This window comes from Suncus etruscus, chromosome 5 (assembly GCF_024139225.1).
Source record: "Suncus etruscus isolate mSunEtr1 chromosome 5, mSunEtr1.pri.cur, whole genome shotgun sequence".
Taxonomy (NCBI): Eukaryota; Metazoa; Chordata; class Mammalia; order Eulipotyphla; family Soricidae; genus Suncus; species Suncus etruscus.
This window is the reverse complement of record NC_064852.1, coordinates 139,170,014-139,188,444: the sequence shown is the minus strand read 5'-3', so window position 1 is coordinate 139,188,444 and position 18,431 is coordinate 139,170,014. Positions and strand designations below refer to the sequence as shown.

The window sequence follows — 18,431 nt, the reverse complement described above, 5'->3', positions numbered from 1 at the left end:
TTTTTTTGCTATAAAACATTTCATAATTTACTCAGAGTAATTGTAGTTTTCTACATACCTGGGTTCCAAAGTTCTATGGCTTTCAATGTGTATATATTAAAACAAACAACAAATAAAGCAGATCTTATAAGAAATAGACTAAATCTACTTGCTAAGTGTTTTCCTAACTCTGTGATGGTTTATTTATACTTCTTGCAACTATAGGTCACTTTTTGCAACTAATTATATTATGTAGTGGTTTTAAATAATTAAGAATCCTCATAGTTATCCAATCTCACTGATTTTGCTTTAGTACACTTTCTTTGAAGCATTTGGCGGGTTGGCCACAAACAGTGCTGCACAGTTTACTCCTATCTCTCCTCAAAAATATTCCTTGCAGGCTTTGGGGACCATATGGAATTTTGGGGATTTAACCCAGGATGGCCATGTGCAAAGCAAATGCCCTACCTACTGTACTATCACTCTAGCCCTTGATTTAGGACACATTTTTTGATGCCTACATGTAAGGAATTAACTCACTTGTCTGGAATATTTTTTGATTACTTGTTTTAGCAAAATAAATCTTAAGTATTTTTTTTTATTTTTTTAATCTTAAGTATTAATAGTTTAATTCTGAGATTAAATAGCTATATAAATTATATTTTCAGAGAACTGCAAAAAATGCTTCAATTTGTAAATTTTCATATTGGCAGTAAGTTAGAAAATATGAAATTACCAATTATGATCAGTTGGTCAGTAATTCATTCATCCAAGGATAATTAGTATTTGTTATGAAAAGTAGATACTAATTTTAATACAAATATATTGGCAAAGACTATTTAAAAACACAGGGGTAACAATCTGTACTTAAATATTTCTCGATCCAAAATCAAAAAGCCTGTAGTATTAAATAACACATTCAAAAGATAATTTATTTTTAGGTTAAAGGATACAATGAGTTTTATTTCATTGTAAATGAGAATCTTCCTGTAACTGTTGTATCTTCTCATCTTCATGTCATGAATTTGATGGTAAACTTATCTCATCTAATATGACATTACTTTAGAGACAGCAGGAAGAAGATCCCTGCAGTGAGCATGTGGCTCTTGACAGACTTGTTTCCTGTAGATTCTGTAAATTCTTAGCAGGCTGGAAAACAATGGGAACAAACAGAACCATCCAAGCGAACAAGAAACCTACTGTATCTAATTTAGTATTGACAACAAAGATGGATTTAGTCAGATATTCCACGTAAAAAACAATTGTATCACAGAATCAAATAATATCTACTTCAGTCATCAATAAGATGACCATGTGGCTCTTAAAGTTAGCAAATAGAGTAAGATTTATAAATATTTGATTTAGTTGATCACCTTATTAAAGAGAAAGCTCTCATTTAACTATGCATCTTTTTTACAAAGTTTTGACACATGCAAAAGTATGTCCAATCTAGAATAAAAACCCTGCTTCATTATATAGATTTATATTTTATAAATACTTGTTTATAAATATAATATATAAATATAATACATCATATAAGTTATAATATACATGTTATATATAATATATGTTTACATATATAATCTAATTCAATTATTTATAAAATTATTTAGTGCATATTTTATTCATATATAATATTATACATAAACATTACATATAACTATAATATATAATTATATATAAAATACAATATACTGTATAAAATAACATATAAATATGTATGATATATGATGTATATTATATAGATATATATTTATGATACTGTATTAATTATATATTATATTTATATATAAGTATTTTATATTATATTTATAAATATATAGAATATATTGGAATCAAGCTAAGTGATTATTAAATCTTCGTTCTGTCACTTGAGGTCTCTAAACACATAGTTTGAATCTGAAAAACATCAGGGTAATATTGTTAACATGCTATCATGTGATTTAAATGGAAAAATCCAGATTCAGCAGATCATAAATTTGGTAGCTGTTAAATGCAAACCACTAGTGATATTAATGTAATTCCTCTTCAATTAAATCAGATTCAAAGTAAAATTCATATGCTTGTAATAGATCTTACATTCTCAATAAGTTTCTAACCACAATTTAAATACAAATAAATGTACCCGTGACCTCATTCATATATTATTTTAACTATGAAGAAGGGACCAGAAGGTGGTGTAATAGCGTTTATGCACTCATGAGCTGGACTTTAGTGCCACATGTTACCTCAAACATTGTTAGATGTATCCGCAGAAGTTCAGCAACACTGAGCAAGCTCGTATGGTCTTTGACTCTCCTGGTCCCCAGACCACTCCATCCTCAGATCAATATTGTGTTGAACTAATAACGCCATTGGCCCAAACACCCAAAAGGAAAGCCTAAATAGTGTTAAAAATTTAGATATGCTTTCTTCTCTAAGCTAAGTTCTGAAACATATGGCATGTTTTCCCATAGAATGAACATAGTGTGATTTTTATTATCAAAAATTAGCCCTTAAAAACTAATGTGTGGAACATTTTCCTGGTATTATAGTAATGGTATATTAACCTTGGTTCTTCTTCCAATACAAGTGTGTTTTAAGAAAGGAGAGAGAACAGCATTTTTGGTTTTCCTCCACGCCACTTGCTTTTCCACTTGGAAAAGTATATACAAGAGAAAATTTCTCTGCCTCTTATACCTTTTCCATTTTCTTCTTCATTTGTTATTATTAAACAATTTCATGACTAATTTTTGACTCATTTCTTAAACACATTCCCTTATCTCAAGAAGCCAATGTAATAGGTCATTATAATATCCACCATAAAACACAATATCAAATTTGTTGTATAGGGAAATATTATACAGGAAGTGAGGCACTTACCTTGAATACAGCTATACAGCCTTCAATTTTGGTTCAAATCCCAGGCACCACTATTGATCCCATGAGCATTGTCAAGGGTCATTCCTGAACTTAGAGTCAAAAATAGCCCCTTGAGAGCAAGAAAATGTGCCCAATACCCTCCTCCCTATAAAAACAATCACCTATAGTAATCCCCAAACTACTATCATCTCAAAAATTGATTTCTAATCTTTTTATGAGACTAAAAATTCCTCTTTTAGAAGGTAGTCCTGGAATTAGGGAACAATGTGAATTTAATTTATGGTTAACTTGAGAGAGAGTTATTTTCTTCAACTAACTGGTAATTTTTTTCTTTATTTAAAAGGGAAAAATTTCTTATTCAGTCAATTTATTCTCTTAATTTTAATATTTCAGATACTCACATAAATGAAGTGATCGTGGCAATGTAGTTTGGGAGAGAAATTTATTGGCATCAAGAGGCTCTGAAGGCAACCTAGGATCTTCAAACGTCTGTTCTAGGGAGTGGGAGACTCCCTGAGCATTTCCTGATTTTCATGGATTTGTCTACTTTCCTTGGCATAGGAAGCAAATGATGTTGATTATACAGAGGCAACGGGGTTCTTTGGGGAACAAATAGACATTCAGGGCAGTCAATCAGGGAAAAATAACTTCAGGGACCAAATGCAAGAAGTCATGGTAGAACAAGAAGCAGATGGCATTAATTTGACTCCTGACTGATAGTTTGAAGAAATACTATTTACACATAATAGAAATTTCTTAAGGGATTTAGGTTCTTTCACAGTCCATTGTTGAATGCTTATTCTGCTCATTCATTTGATCACTCATTCAGCGATTTATTTTTCAGTTTCTCTTGTGCAATATGCACTTTAAAAAACAGAAGGCTTTAAAACAAATTAGGTCTGATTTTTAATTATCATAGGGTCTGACGTTGAAAGTAAATATTTTGTGGTTTGCTTTGTATTTTAAAGTAAACATATTTACATTGAATAATATTTTATATATACTGGAAAAATTTAAAGTCACAAACATCCTTATTCCATTTTTCTTGCTATTAAAATCCATTTAACTTCATTTCTGAAACACTGTTGACAAGCTATTATTAACAAAGGTGCATATGTTCTTCATATTTTATGAGCATTGCCAAGTGTCTTATAACTGAGTTAGATCTCTGGGGCATTCATTTATATCTTATGTCAAGTTAGATATCTCTTCGTTAGTGTTTTTTGACTTTTGAGGTTTTGCTGACCTTGATAGTACTGAGGAAGAATATTCAAATACTTTATAGGATATCCATTATTGATATTTGTATTCTTTACAATCATTTACATGTTATGAACATAACTTATAAAAATAAAATCTATTTACTTATTTATTATTTGTAAATAAGTGAATATAAACAATGTAGAAAGGAGCAATGATGAATTATAAACATTTATAATTCTACTATTTTTTATATTTATTTACTAACAATAAAATTAGATTCGGATATGTTAGAATTAATTTGATGATCATAATATGACATAGTCCAAGCAAATAAATTAAACATTCTAAATATACATTTTAAGTACTTAGTTTTCATTTTCTACTACTTTATTTGCAGAAATTGTCAAAAAGTCTAAACAACTTAATTTTTAAAAAATTTTTATTTAAGCATCCATTACAAACATGATTACAGTTGGGTTTCAGTCACAAACAGAACAACCCCCTTCACCAGTTCAACATTTCCACCCCAAAGCCCCTTTTCTCCTTCCCATCCCCTGTCTGTATTCGAGACAGGCATTCTACTACAGTTATTTTTTTTAAAGTTCATTAAGCTTTATTTTTTTTTTTCTTAAAGGATAAGTGTTTAAAAAAATACAGTGAAGGTGTCAAAGTGGCAATTGTCATTGTATGTATAGGCCCAGCAAAATATGGGGAAAACAGAAAAAAATGTCTTTGGCCTGATTACAAGAAGGCTTCACCCCAGAAATTTATTGGCATAAGACCAACTCTGGGCTTCAGGCATACCAGTCTGTCCAACTCCATGGTCCTAATGAAACGTTTTCGCACTGACTGTAGAGCCAGGAATAACTTCTGAACACAGCCAGGTATGGCCCTCAAATAAACAAACAAACAAACAACAACAACAACACACACACATATATAAAAACATGGAGAGTATAAAATATGAAAGGTGCAAATAGTTGTGAAAATGTGTAAATATAACCGATAGCAACAGAAAATCTTATCCATAAAATATCTTGTTTAAAAAATATCTATTTGATAGAAATAATTTACTAATGAAAATATATTGTTAGGGATATAATAGATATATTTCCTTTGTCATATTATTATTTCCTATACTTATGGTATTATTATATTAATGATATATGAAATATATGTCTTTCTTGGATAAAATTCATCCCAGACTCTTTTTGAATTGTTTCATATTCCAAACAATTTACACGCTTATTTTATTTGTAAATTGAATATTTTAATAAATGCATAAAACCAAACAGGAAATGAATGTAAGTATTCCTTATTTATTTTATTTTATAAAAAAATAAGCCATCTTCAACTTTAATTCACTACAGACTTCAGGAACTCCATAAAAATAATAGTGATAAATATTTTTCTTAATTTACTTGCTATTTAAAATTATTGAGAGGCAAACATAAGCCATGTTTAAAAGTAATGAGGAAGGGGAAAATATAATAATCATCAGAGAGAAAGATGATTAATTTAGTAAAACAGAGGATATTGAAAATAGAAATAACCAAAATCTATTTATTTAATTTATTCTCTGTAAATCAATGAATATAGACAATTAGAAAGTAGTTATTATTATTTATAAAAATTTACAATTGTACTATTCTTTAGAGTTAATTCCATTAACCAGAGAATTAGATTCTGATATGTTAGAATTAATTTGATGGTCATCATATCATATAGTCTAACCAAGTAAATTAAATATTCTAAATATACATTTAAGTACTTAATTATCACTTTCTATTACTATATCTGCAGAAAATTGTCAAAAACGCTAAGCAAATTCATTTCTTTTTTTTTGTGTGTGTGTGTGTGTGTTTTTTTTTTGGGTCACACCCGGCAGTGCTCAGGGGTTATTCCTGGCTCCAGGCTCAGAAATTGCTCCTGGCAGGCACAGGGGACCATTGGGATGCCGGGATTCGAACCGATGACCTCCTGCATGAAAGGCAAACGCCTTACCTCCATGCTATCTCTCCGGCCCCGCAAATTCATTTCTTAAATGCCTTATAGAGCAGCAATCTTTGTGAATGTTAGGATATGTGTATAAGTGAAATTATCATTAGATATAATGCGGTTTTTTTTTTTATTTATTTGGTTTTGAGCTTAGACCCAACACTACCTAGGAATTATCCCTGGTAGTGCTTCAAGGGACCATATGCAATAATGGGCCTTGAATCAGGTCTGCTTTGTGCAAAGCAAATTCCCTATCTACTGTGCTATCACACTGGCCCAAAAGCACATTTTATAATTTTTTTTTTTTTTTTTTGGTTTTTGGGCCACACTCGGTGGTGCTCAGGGGTTACTCCTTGCTGTCTGCTCAGAAATAGCTCCTGGCAGGCACGGGGACCATATGGGATGCTGGGATTTGAACCAACCACCTTAGGTCCTACACTGGCTGCTTACAAGGCAAACGCCGTTTTGCTATCTTTCTGGCCCCAAAATACAATTTTTCTAATTTTTATTTTTAGAAATGATTATACTACTAATGTGCATGGAAAAGAAAATCCACAATATGCACAGAAAGAAAATAAATCTTAGGATAAGAAGATCATTATGAAGTTTAGATGCATAACAAGCACATACTGACCCAGGTTCTACTCTAGGCACCACATCGTCACTAACCATTATCAAATAGATCTCAATGGCTTCCGAGTCGCACAGAATTGGTCCTTGAGGTCTAGTATAGGTATTTTGACCTACATATACTCCTACAATACAAGTCCTGAGCAGTATTGCATCTTTGAGCTCTTGCTTTGAATTGCCAGCCAAGTTCAATGGCTGAGAACTGATATTGAGGCCCTTCCTGAGTAAAAGTCACCCACTTCCATGGAGAGTAAGAAAGCTTTGGTCCAAAGAGGTGATTGAAATAACTGGAGCAATTCCTTTGCCCAAGAGTCCTGGTTCAATACCTAGTCCTCTCTAGTCCTCAGTATAGAACATTAAGAACATCTCATGGCTCAAACCCAACCACAATTATGTTTGTAATCAAGGTATTTAAATACAATATCTTTAAAAAAAAAAACATCTCCTGAGCACAAAACCCCAGCAGATGTAGCCCAAGAAAGAAATTCTGGGATCTAGGAGTTGGTATTTTGAAACTCTACCAAGTGATTGGGAAAATTCTAAATTCTGAGTTTTCCTATATCAGATCATAAAAATCACAATGTTAAAATATAAAATATTAAAAATAAAGCATAAATGTAGAGATAGAAAAGAAGGTGAAAGTATATTTGATTGGTAGTCTTAAGGCTACTAAACATCTGTGAAATTGCCAGATATATATATATATGTATATATATATATATTTATAAACCAAACCAAAAAAAATTACATTGAAACTTGAAATTATTTTTTTAATTTAAAAATATGAGTAGCTCAAGACTCATAGTTTTGAGAATAGGAAAATAACTCTACGATTAAAGCTACCTTGATCTTTTATTTTGCTTTAATTAGATAATAACAGAGCCTAAAATATGTTTATACTGTAAAGGACCCCAAATCCATAACATGACATAACTTATCTCTACTTACTATCACTACTTTTTTTCATTATTATACTAAAAAAACCCTTGATACTATTTTCATTTCATTTTCTCTATGTGGTATAAGTGTTCATGGATATTCTTCATACATTCCTTAATTGTATTTATCCACTTTTCATCCTCATATATATGTATGATTTCCTCTGAAAATACACTCAATAGTAGTTGCCATTACTGTTATAGGAAAAGCCTGCCTGGTCAGAAATAAGGCTAATAAGCTTGTTCTGGGAATCAGATTCTTGACTTTAGAAAAGAAAGAAATAATTTTTGATAAAGTCTGAAAAATAGAATAGGAATATTATAAAACAAAGATTTCAATCTAAAAGGTTGAAAAGGTGGTGATACAAACCATCCCTACACCAATTTCTAGTTAGCATGGAAAAGAGATGGGGTAAAGAAATAGGACATGGAATAAAAAATATATAAGGAATATATAAAGGCAACTATTTCAGAGTGTTAAAAGGGTCCGTTGAAGCCCGCTGCCTCAAATAAAGACCACGAACCTTCAGAGAATGTAATCAGCAGCCCGAGGTTTATTGATCCAGAGTTCTGAGGTCCACACTCTCTGATACATCAAGATCGCTGATGGAACCCCGAGCCTTAGAAACACAGGCCTTTATAGTAATCCATATAATAATAAGGTTTCAAATTTCAAACATTTCATTGGTTCACACAACTGTTACAATTCAAAAACATCCAATATTGCAAGCTGACCAAGGCACAATTCCTTAACTATCCAAACCCCCCTTTGATGTTAGTCACCCTAGCCCACATCCTGATGGACTGTAAAGATACAACCTGTACCCTCCAGATGATCCTCGGATGGGTCCTAATCTGGCAGGGTGGAGGCCTTGTTTCCTTGGTAATAAGGTTACAAAGGCTAAGGAGGGGAGGGAGTGACCTTGCTGGAATGCTCTTTATGTCTATCTTGTGGGTCCGCTAGGGAAGGGGATGTGGCACACCTGATGTTCTGCCCCTATGGTCTGGTTCCAGGAATTAAATGCCTCTTCAGGCCTAGTCTTTTTACCTTATAATCGCTAATTTTAATTTTACCTTATAGTTGCTAAACTTCTAAAGCAAGCAAAGTACAGAAGCTAAAGCTTAGTCAATTCTAAGCAAAATCCTTAACACACTCTGCAGCAGAGCCTGTAATGGCAGAGCTTATGTCAACTAGGAGTTAACACAAGAATCTCTAAAAGCAAGCAAAAACAGAAGCCAGAAAGCATGTTAGTCCCAATAAATCACACCTATTATGCTTAATTTATCCTACCTTATTCTTGACCCTTGCACAGAGAAGTGAAAGATTTTATTTGTACAGAGATTTGCTGAATTCAAAGCATCATCATTCAATGCATCAAAGCATCAGATGCAAAATTTGTTTTGTGACCTCCAAGAATTACTTAAGCCAAAATTGCCATGGTGTAATTTTAGAAATGTAAGTAATTTTTGGTGTAATTTTTGAAATAAAAATCCAAGGAGAGTTTAATGAAGTTGAGGTGAATATTTTTTTTCATCTAATTCTAACCAGTTTTAGCAAAAATCAAATCAGAAATTCTCCATGTTGAAATTGTCCACTCCCCTATACTTTGCTGATGTAATTTCTTAACTTTACTTTATGAAGTACTCCATTTTAGGAGGTATTAGCAACCTCATTGAGGTCAGTAAATACCTTGATTTACTTTACAGGAAATTCTGCAATCCTCTTATTTGTAATTTTCCTAAATTAAACTTTTATTACATTTTTACCCTCCTGAAATTCTTTTCTCTGAAGGACAATAGACAACAAAATATGGAAACTGGGGTTAGGGCAAGATGAAAGCCTTGGGTCTATGAATATGCTTGAATTAGGAAGCATTTCCCAGGTCATAGAGATCAAGAAGATCTCAGATACAGCATGACTCTGTTCCTGTGGGACTGGCAGAATCAGAGTGCCTATCCTAGGAAGGAACTTGAAAATATTTTGACAAGTCCTAATTTCCCCAGGCATTTTGGCGCCCATGTCATGCATGGTGAGCCAACAGTTGATCTTTTTTTTGCAATCGTTTCTCCCACTAGATATATTATACCAACAATAGGCTTTACACTAGCCATTTGACATTTATACTAGCCATTCTCTTGTCCCATCAACATATTCTAAATGTATTGTACATTAAAAACTAGACCAACACTTCTGTTTTTTAATCACTTCTTGGCTTTTTGGCTAAGATCAAGTGCAGAATCACAGATTTTTTGTTTTTTGTATTGCTTTGCTTTGTTCTAGATCTTCACCTGGCAAAGCTCATAGGCTACTACTAGTTCCCAGCACTATTCTGGAGACCATGTGGTACCAGGGATTAAACCTGGCTCTTTCATATGCAGTGCTTGAACTCAGTCCACTGAGTTATCTCTCCAGCTCTATATTCTTTATATTTAATTTTATAGAAATAGTGACTCAACAGGGTTTTGTAAATATTAAATCTAAAAGAAGTGAACACAGTGGCAAAATTAAGAGAACTATATATTCTCATAATTGATTTCTTCTTGATAATCAATTATACATCTGTAACGATCTTGTACTTTTAAGAACATTCTTTTGTCAAAAGCTTTTTCAGGGGTTTGGTTTTGAATCAATTCCATGTTCGGAAGTCTGAAACACTTATTCTTTCAACAAGCAATTACTGAGCTTTAACTGCATAAGATTCTGAGTTAAGTACTAGACATGAAGATATCTAATTACCAGCTATACCTGGGAGAATAATTTAGCTTTGATAAACCTCATATTCTTCATCAGAATAACAGAGATAGCATTGCCACTTTATAGGATTTAGTGAGTATTACATAAAATAATGAACCTAAAGAGAATAACTCAATGTATGACGCTAATGTGAGGATAAAAAGCAATGAAGGCTATTATTATTAGCACAATGTAACAATATTAGATTTAGAATTTTAGTGAATATCTTTCTGATTTATTACAACATCTTGAACTAGTTTGTACCCTTATTCATATGTTTTGCTGTCTTTGTAATTCATTTCTACCACAGCTTTCCTGGAATGTAAGCATAACTAAGCCATTTAATCTCATCACAATTGCAAAGTCACTTTATATTTATATAACCAGAATTATGATTGTTTCAATAAGAATATTCCACAAAGCCACAGGAAAAGGTATGACTCAACTGAAACTAGTTAGTTGTAAAGATCTATGTAAGCAATGCAAAAATGCTGTAAAAGACTCAAAAAACACTGTATCAAATATTTCATTGTCACCATGAGGTAGTTGTTAGGAATATATTAGGTCTAGAGGAAAAATTATAAAATACACAGAATACAAGTGTTGGGAAGTGAACTGTTTTTACTCTTCCAGGAAGAAGAGGAACAGAGATTAGAGAATTTCTCTTAGTGCTCCTTAGAGAATGTTAATGGTTACCTATATTAAAGAAGTTGGTAAGTAATACAAAGGGACTAAATCATTGATCCAGGACACAGTGTTTCCTTCCGATGATTAAATGACAATATCAGGAAGTTCAGTTTGCATAAGTAATATTTTGGAAGGATAATATTTTCAGCTCTTTGCCTCTTGTAGGAGATGGGCTATATTGATAAAATTTAGTTACAGCAGATCCTTTAATTATGTGGGTATAATTTAGATCCCAATATTTATACTTTAGTTTTTATTGTAGAATTTAATTAAGTATTTCTAGGTCCCAGGCTCAGGCCTTTCTCTCTTTATGTCTCAAGATTATCTTTTGCTAGTCACTGGGCTCCAAAATTCTGTTTAGCTTCTCAATGGCCCTTTCCCACCACTCTATACTTCTGGCTTTCCTTTGTTCTCTGACTACCTTCAAGTGACTGATATCTGTTTTCCTACCCCTGCCATTAGCAAGGGCTAAGATGAGAGGTCAAAGAGAAGTTGAACCCCCTCTAGGCCCCAGGCAGGGACAACCAAAATGTCAAAAACAAGTACAGTGACAGATGTTACACTTTGAAATGTTTACTATCTCCAAGCCTATTGATCTCCTTTCTCTGATTGGATACATTTCAAGTAGGTGAGATTTAAAACCATCAATCACATTTTACTTTTCCATCCTAATTGTGTTAGAAGCAATTTCACAGGGAAACATCTTTTGCATTTCTAATAAAAGCAAAAATTTCATCCTGATACTCCTTGAGTTGTATGGACTTGGTTGGGAACTCACAGAAATTTATCAGTTGAATGTTGACATACCGGTTGGTATTGAATTTTGTGGTGTGGCTTTTATTTTTACCCAAATTCTTATTGTTGTTATCATTATTGTTTATTTATTTGGGAAATACTCTCAGAAATATTTAGGACTTGCTCCTGGCTTTGTTCTATGCTCAGGGTTCACTCATGACGAGGCTCCAGAGAACATATGTGGTGCAGGGATGAAACTCAGTTTGGGCACTTAGAAAGCAAGCACCAAACCTACTTAACTATTAAGTCTGGAACTCAGTATCCACCACACAAAAGACCACTAGGGAGACAGACAGTAATGTAAATGCAAGGGAATTTATTCCAACATCTAAAAAAGAAAGACCCAGAGAATGGCTCACATGTCAAATTAAAGGGGTACATGAGGCTCAGTATAGGGTATCCCCACCTCTTTGTATTGATCTTTTAGATTATTGGTCCTTAGTACAAATTGAGCTAGGATTTCTTGTAGTTAAAATGTAGCATCAGACAGACACTGGACGGGCTGCAGTCCTGAGACCCAGCGTGGGTGTCCTCTGGCTCTGTCAGCTACTGTTTAGCCTTATTTGGATGTATTTCCTGGCATTTAGCCAGAGTCTGGTTCTAGGAACTGGCTGTTCTTCTCGGCCCAGTCTTCCTACCTTATAACTTCAGCTTGAACACAACAAAATACAACGAAACCAGGTTTACAAATGTTAATTTCCTCAAGCAAGCAGAGTACAAAATACAAAACAATGTTATCACTAAAGGCACACCATTTTCTAACATCAACATTTAGGTTATATCCTAATATCACTTTAGTCAGATGTTAAATTTTGTAAACGTAGCTGATTTACCTATTGCTTACAGCAAGATAATAACATCAAAAAATAGTGAAATTAGACTTCCCTAGCAGCAAATTAAAATGGTTTCTTTGTATTTTTTCTAATTGTTATCATTTATAAAGTTAGAACCAATAGCAAATGAACAGGTAATCTTACCATGTTTTCAAAGCAAACTCTTAGTTTCCTAGAAACATCTGTTTGAAAGCAGCCCCCAAGAAGTTAAGAGCTGAATTAAAAATTAAAAACCAGCACATTTTCTGGACAGAGTCTTTTCTTATCTTGTTTTTAAGATAATTGGTAATTGAGAACTGAATAAAAGACTTTGTTTAGATTTGTAGATACTATAGATTGTGCCGTAAGTCTCTTGCCAGTAAGGGAATTCACTGCTTATTCTGCTATTCCTAAAGATAGGACCTACTCTGTTTAAAAATGAGCTTCCTGTCCAGGAGAATATTCAGGAGTGATTCCTGAGCAGAGAGGCAGGAATGATCCCTGAACATCTCCTTGTAAAGCCCAAACTACTAAAATAAGCAAATAGAAATGAACGTCTTATTTTTTTTTAATAAAAACTCCATGCCTATTCAATTCCAATTCCCCAGTTATTTGGGACTAATCAATGTGAGACATGATGATATGTCTACAAAGCTTTATTAGAAACAAGCTAGCAGCTTGGAAGATAGTAGATTCATGTCCTCAGTGCAACCTCACAGCTTTGACAAGGAAGGAAAAAAAAAAGAGAAAAAATTATTGGGTAAAAAGGCTACATACTGGTGTGTACTAAATAAAATAGTAAATTCCCATGGTGGGATGGTACCTTCACATACACTTCTTTTTTCTACAAGCCTGAGTAAAAAAAAGGGTTAGCCATTTGAGAAAGTAAAATTTGAGGAAGACTGGCCCTTTCTTTAGGTATTTTGGAGGGTCAACTGAGGAAAAACTGTCTCTCCTCTTGACTTTGGAGCACAGATAATTTTCCAGTGTAATATTAATATCTGGCCTGGTTTCACTTTTTGTGACCATTTAGGTCAGATTGGTGACATGAATCTATTTTTTTTTTTGTTCACACCCTATGACGCTCAGAAGTCTGGCTATGCGCTCAGAAATTGATCCTCACTCAGTGGACCATATGGGACTCTGGGAATTGATCCTTGGTTAGTCCTGTATCACCGCATGCAAGGCAAATGCCCTACCACTGTGCTATTGCTTTGGCCCCAAGTTTACTATTTTTTAACTCACTAAGTTATTTCTAAATAAAGTTTTACCTACACATCTCATCATGCACCGGTAGAATCAGCACTTTGAGGGTTGATTGTCACAGAGTTTTCAGCAAGAGATATATATCTATATAAACCTCTATATATACTTTTTATAAAATTATATATCTATACTTTTTAATTGATGCTCCTGATTAATAACTATATTTAATATATTATTGATACTTTAACAGCAGTTTAAGGTCAATAACACTATATGATTGGAAGATAACTAAACATTATCTAATACATTTGATTTATTTAAGATCATCACAGTCTTCATGCACTTAGAGACACCAAACAGTTCAACTGCTTGATCTGTGAGAGTCATGAAAAACTGTGGTATCACTGCAATTAGGATACAGCAGCTCACAGAATTGGTTAGTTCTAGTAGCCGACCCGAAAACACTAAAAATATGGTAAAACATAACAACAACTAAAAATAAACACGAATATTAAAACAGAGACCAGAGTACCACCACTACCTTTTTATTGTCAACGGGTACTGTTTGATATCTGAATGCACATTTGGCAATCCAAATTCTTTCTATCCTTCGTTCACATCTGTTGAAATAAATCACTGATACTGATTTAGGATGGAAAATTCTAACAAACAGGCAAATTTAAATATGGACACTATGAGTTTTTAAGAACCGATTTTATATACCCGAGTCACATAAAAACTTCACAGGCAAAAATAGTTATGAATGAAAACAAATTTAAGAAGCTCTGGTACACATACCTCTGGGAAAAATTTAAATATGACTATAATAGGTAGGTTTAACTACATTCAGGACAATGTTTTCATAATAGCAAAATCTGAAAAAATGCCAAATGTCCAGTAGCAGAACAATGGATAAATTATGCCATATTCATATTAGAGAATATGGTAGTAAAATGAACTGACTCATCAACATAAGGGCAACAATATGTTTTAAAAGTATAATGCAGGCAGGCAGAAACAAGCCATTGGAAAAAACATTTAATTCAATACAATAAAATATAATTTGGAAAAGAATAAACCTTTGGAACAAATAAAAATACAAAATATGAATAAGGTATAAAATGTTATTCGTACACAGTTACTAGAGGGACTTTTATATGTAAAAATATCCTATTTCTCTTAACTTGAGTAGTTCTTATATCAAAATGTGTAGGTATTCATTTTCTATCATACTAAATTTTAAGGTTTATACTTTGTGTTTATTGAATATGAATAAAAAACCAATCATGTTAGTACTTGAGAAACAAAAACAAGACCCATTTCTTAAATTTGTGTGAAAACTCTAGACTGAAATAATTTACCTATCAATGTCTATTTTAGGAGCTGTGGCTATAAAAGAAAAAGGAGGCAAAGTCTTGCACAGAGCAGACCTGGGTTCCATTTGGTCACCCCTATGCGTTCTGAGCCTCTGCAGCTTAGAATCCTGAGCTCAGTGCTACCATACTCCTTCAGAATTGCTAAGTGTAGGCCACAAACCTCTCCAACATAATTAAAATAAAAATTATATTAATAAAGATAAATCTATATATGAAAAATATCTTTTGATTTATTTTTTTATACAAACTTTCTTTTCTTTTTTTTCAAATAATATTTTTATTTAAACACCTTGGTTGCAAACATGATTGTGATTATGTTTCAGTCACATAAGAAGACACCCTCATCACCAGTGCAACATTCCCAAAACCAATGTCCCAAATATTCCTCCTCCCAACCCCGCCCCCAACTGTACTCTAGACAGGCTTTCTATTTCCCTCATACATTCTCATTGTAAGGTTAGTTAGCAATGTAGTTATTTCTCTAACTAAACTCATCACTCTTTGTGGTGAGCTTCATGAAGTTGGCTGTAACTTCCAGTCCTCCTCTCTTTTGTCTCTAAAAATTATTGCAAGAATATCTTTCATTTTTCTTAAAACCCATAGATGAGTGAGACCATTCTCTCTCTCTGACTTATTTCACTCAGCATAATAGATTCCATGTACATCCATGTACAGGAAAATTTCATGACTTCATCTCTCCTGACAGCTGCATAATATTCCATTGTGTATATGTACCACAGTTTCTTTAGCCATTCATTATTTTCCCCAACTTTAAACTGTATTACAAAGCAATAGTTATCAAAACAGCATGGTATTGGAATAAAGACAGGCCCTCAGTGGAATAGGCTTGAGTACTCAGAGAATATTCCCCAGACATACAATCACCTAATCTTTGATAAAGGAGCAAGAAATCCTAAATGGAGCAAAGAAAGCCTCTTCAGCAAGTGGTGTTGGCACAACTGGCTAGCCACTTGCCAAACAGCAAACTTAGACCCCCAGCTAACATCATGTACGAAGGTAAAATCCAAATGGATGAAAGACCTCGATATCAGTACTGATACCATGAGGTATATAGAGCAACATATAGGTAAAAGACTCCATGACATTGAGACTACAGGCATATTCAAGGAGGAAACTGCACTCTCCAAACAAGTGAAAACAGAGATTAACAGATGGAAATATATTAAGCCGAGAAGCTTCTGCATCTTGTAGGAAATAGTGACCAGGATACAAGAGCCACCCACTGAGTGGGAGTAACTATTCACCCAATACCCATCAGGTAAGGGGCTAATCTCCAAAATATACAAGTCAGTGACAGAACTTTACAAGAAAAAAACATCTAATCCCATCAAAAAATGGGGAGAAGAAAGGGACAAACACTTTGACAAAGAAGAAATACAAATGGCCAAAAGGCACATGAAAAAATGCTTCACATCACCAATCATCAGGGTGATGCAAATCAAAACAACTATGAGGTACCACCTCACACAACAGAGATTGGCACCTATCACAAAGAATGAGAACAAGCAGTGTTGGCAGGGATGCAGAGAGAAAGCAACTCTTATCCACTGCTGGTGGGAATGCCGTCTAGTTCAACCTTTCTGGAAAGCGATATGGAGATTCCTCCAAAAACTGGAAATCGAGCTCCCATACGATCCAGCTATACCACTCCTAGGAACCTAGGAACACAAAAATACAACACAAAAATCCCTTCCTTACACCTATATTTATTGCAGCACTATTTACCATAGCAAGACTCTGATTTATTTATTCTCTATCTAAAATTATGTATTGTCTGACCCAGGGTAAGAAAACTGCTTTATATTGTCGGTTTTTTTTCTTTTGTCTTAAAATAAACAATAGGCTTCATCATTTCTACCAAAAGTATTCCACTAAAAGTATTTTTTAAATGCTCTCATATTAATATTTGTAATATTCGTTTTTATGCAAGGAAACCTCCACTGTCCCTCTGGGCTCTTTTTGGGCAGGATAAATAATCAATGCAACATCAAATAGTTTAGCAAAGAAAAAAATCAATGTAATAATTTGTGCAGGTTCCGGGGAGCTATAGTAATTATGCAGGTTCCAATTCAAGGCAGAGAGAGAGGTATATACATCCCAAAGTGAGGTTCACCTAGGAGAGGGGCTTGGGGATTGAACTGAGGAGAAGTAAATAACTTAACTCTTACATGAAGAATTAAGAGATTAAGAGAGACAAGATATAGCTAAGCTTATACCTGGATATGTTGCTTTGTTTGGGCAGGCCACACTTTCTTAGTATTCATGGATACTTCTGATTTTGCACCCCAACTTCATTTGGGTCTGGGAACTATACCAAGTGCCAACATTTAAGTAGTTCAGAACAGACATTGGCAAGGTAAGCATCTCTGGTCCCCATTTTGGGGCTTTTAAAATAAAGGTTCCTCAAATATTTGTATATATACATTTATTTTGTGAGCAAATACTTTTGTTCCCTTGGGTAAGTGTACATTTTTTCTTCTACTTCTTATATAGTCTACTTATTACCTTATTGTATGTTTAACTTTTTCTTTATGTGCTTACATATTGTAATGGCTAATGTTAAGTGCATTACTTTTATCTGCCTCAGGTACATAGGTTAAACATTGCATTCATATGTGTTAATGAAGGTGTATTTGGATTAGATTAGAGGTTCCATCAGTTAATTCAGTATATTGCCTTACCTACTATGATAGATAACAACTAGTATTAGTGAGTATGCTGAATACCAGAAAAGAAGACAATAAAGACTGAGAAAGTTGAAAGAATAAAAGTATGAAGGAATGAGAAAAAATAAAATCTCTTCTTACGAAGGACTTGGGAACACACCCACAGCTACTCCCAGTATATGGATCAAGACCACCACCCAGGTTTTGCCAGGGATCACACTTAATCCTCTGTACACAAATATGAAATCCAGTCCATCAATCCTCATCTATTTTTTTCATGTCTCACTCCTTGAATGTGGGCATTTTATCCTATTCTTTCCCACCAACTGAATGATTAGCAAAGTAAGTCCTGGATTTCAGAGAACAGGACTTTAACTCAATTGAACCTCTGACTTTTCTGCATCTATTGCTTAAATAAGAGGAATTAGAAAAATTTTCAGTATTAACAATCATAGTACTCATAAACAATTGTATGAGTTGCAGAGTAATTATTTCATTCTCTTCATCTGAAGAATCTGTAAAGT

General features: G+C 33.5%; 1 protein-coding gene across 1 annotated transcript in view; it reads right to left on the bottom strand.

Moving 5' to 3' along the window:
• The window catches only part of LOC126008710 (60S acidic ribosomal protein P1-like), a 39,353-nt gene extending 29,106 nt beyond the window's left edge, over positions 1-10,247 (bottom strand). Inside the window, exon 1 of the mRNA XM_049772939.1 lies at positions 10,169-10,247. Within this exon, the coding sequence (XP_049628896.1) occupies positions 10,169-10,247 (79 nt within the window). The remainder of the gene's footprint in view (positions 1-10,168) is intronic.
• Between the last annotated feature and the right edge of the window lie 8,184 nt (positions 10,248-18,431).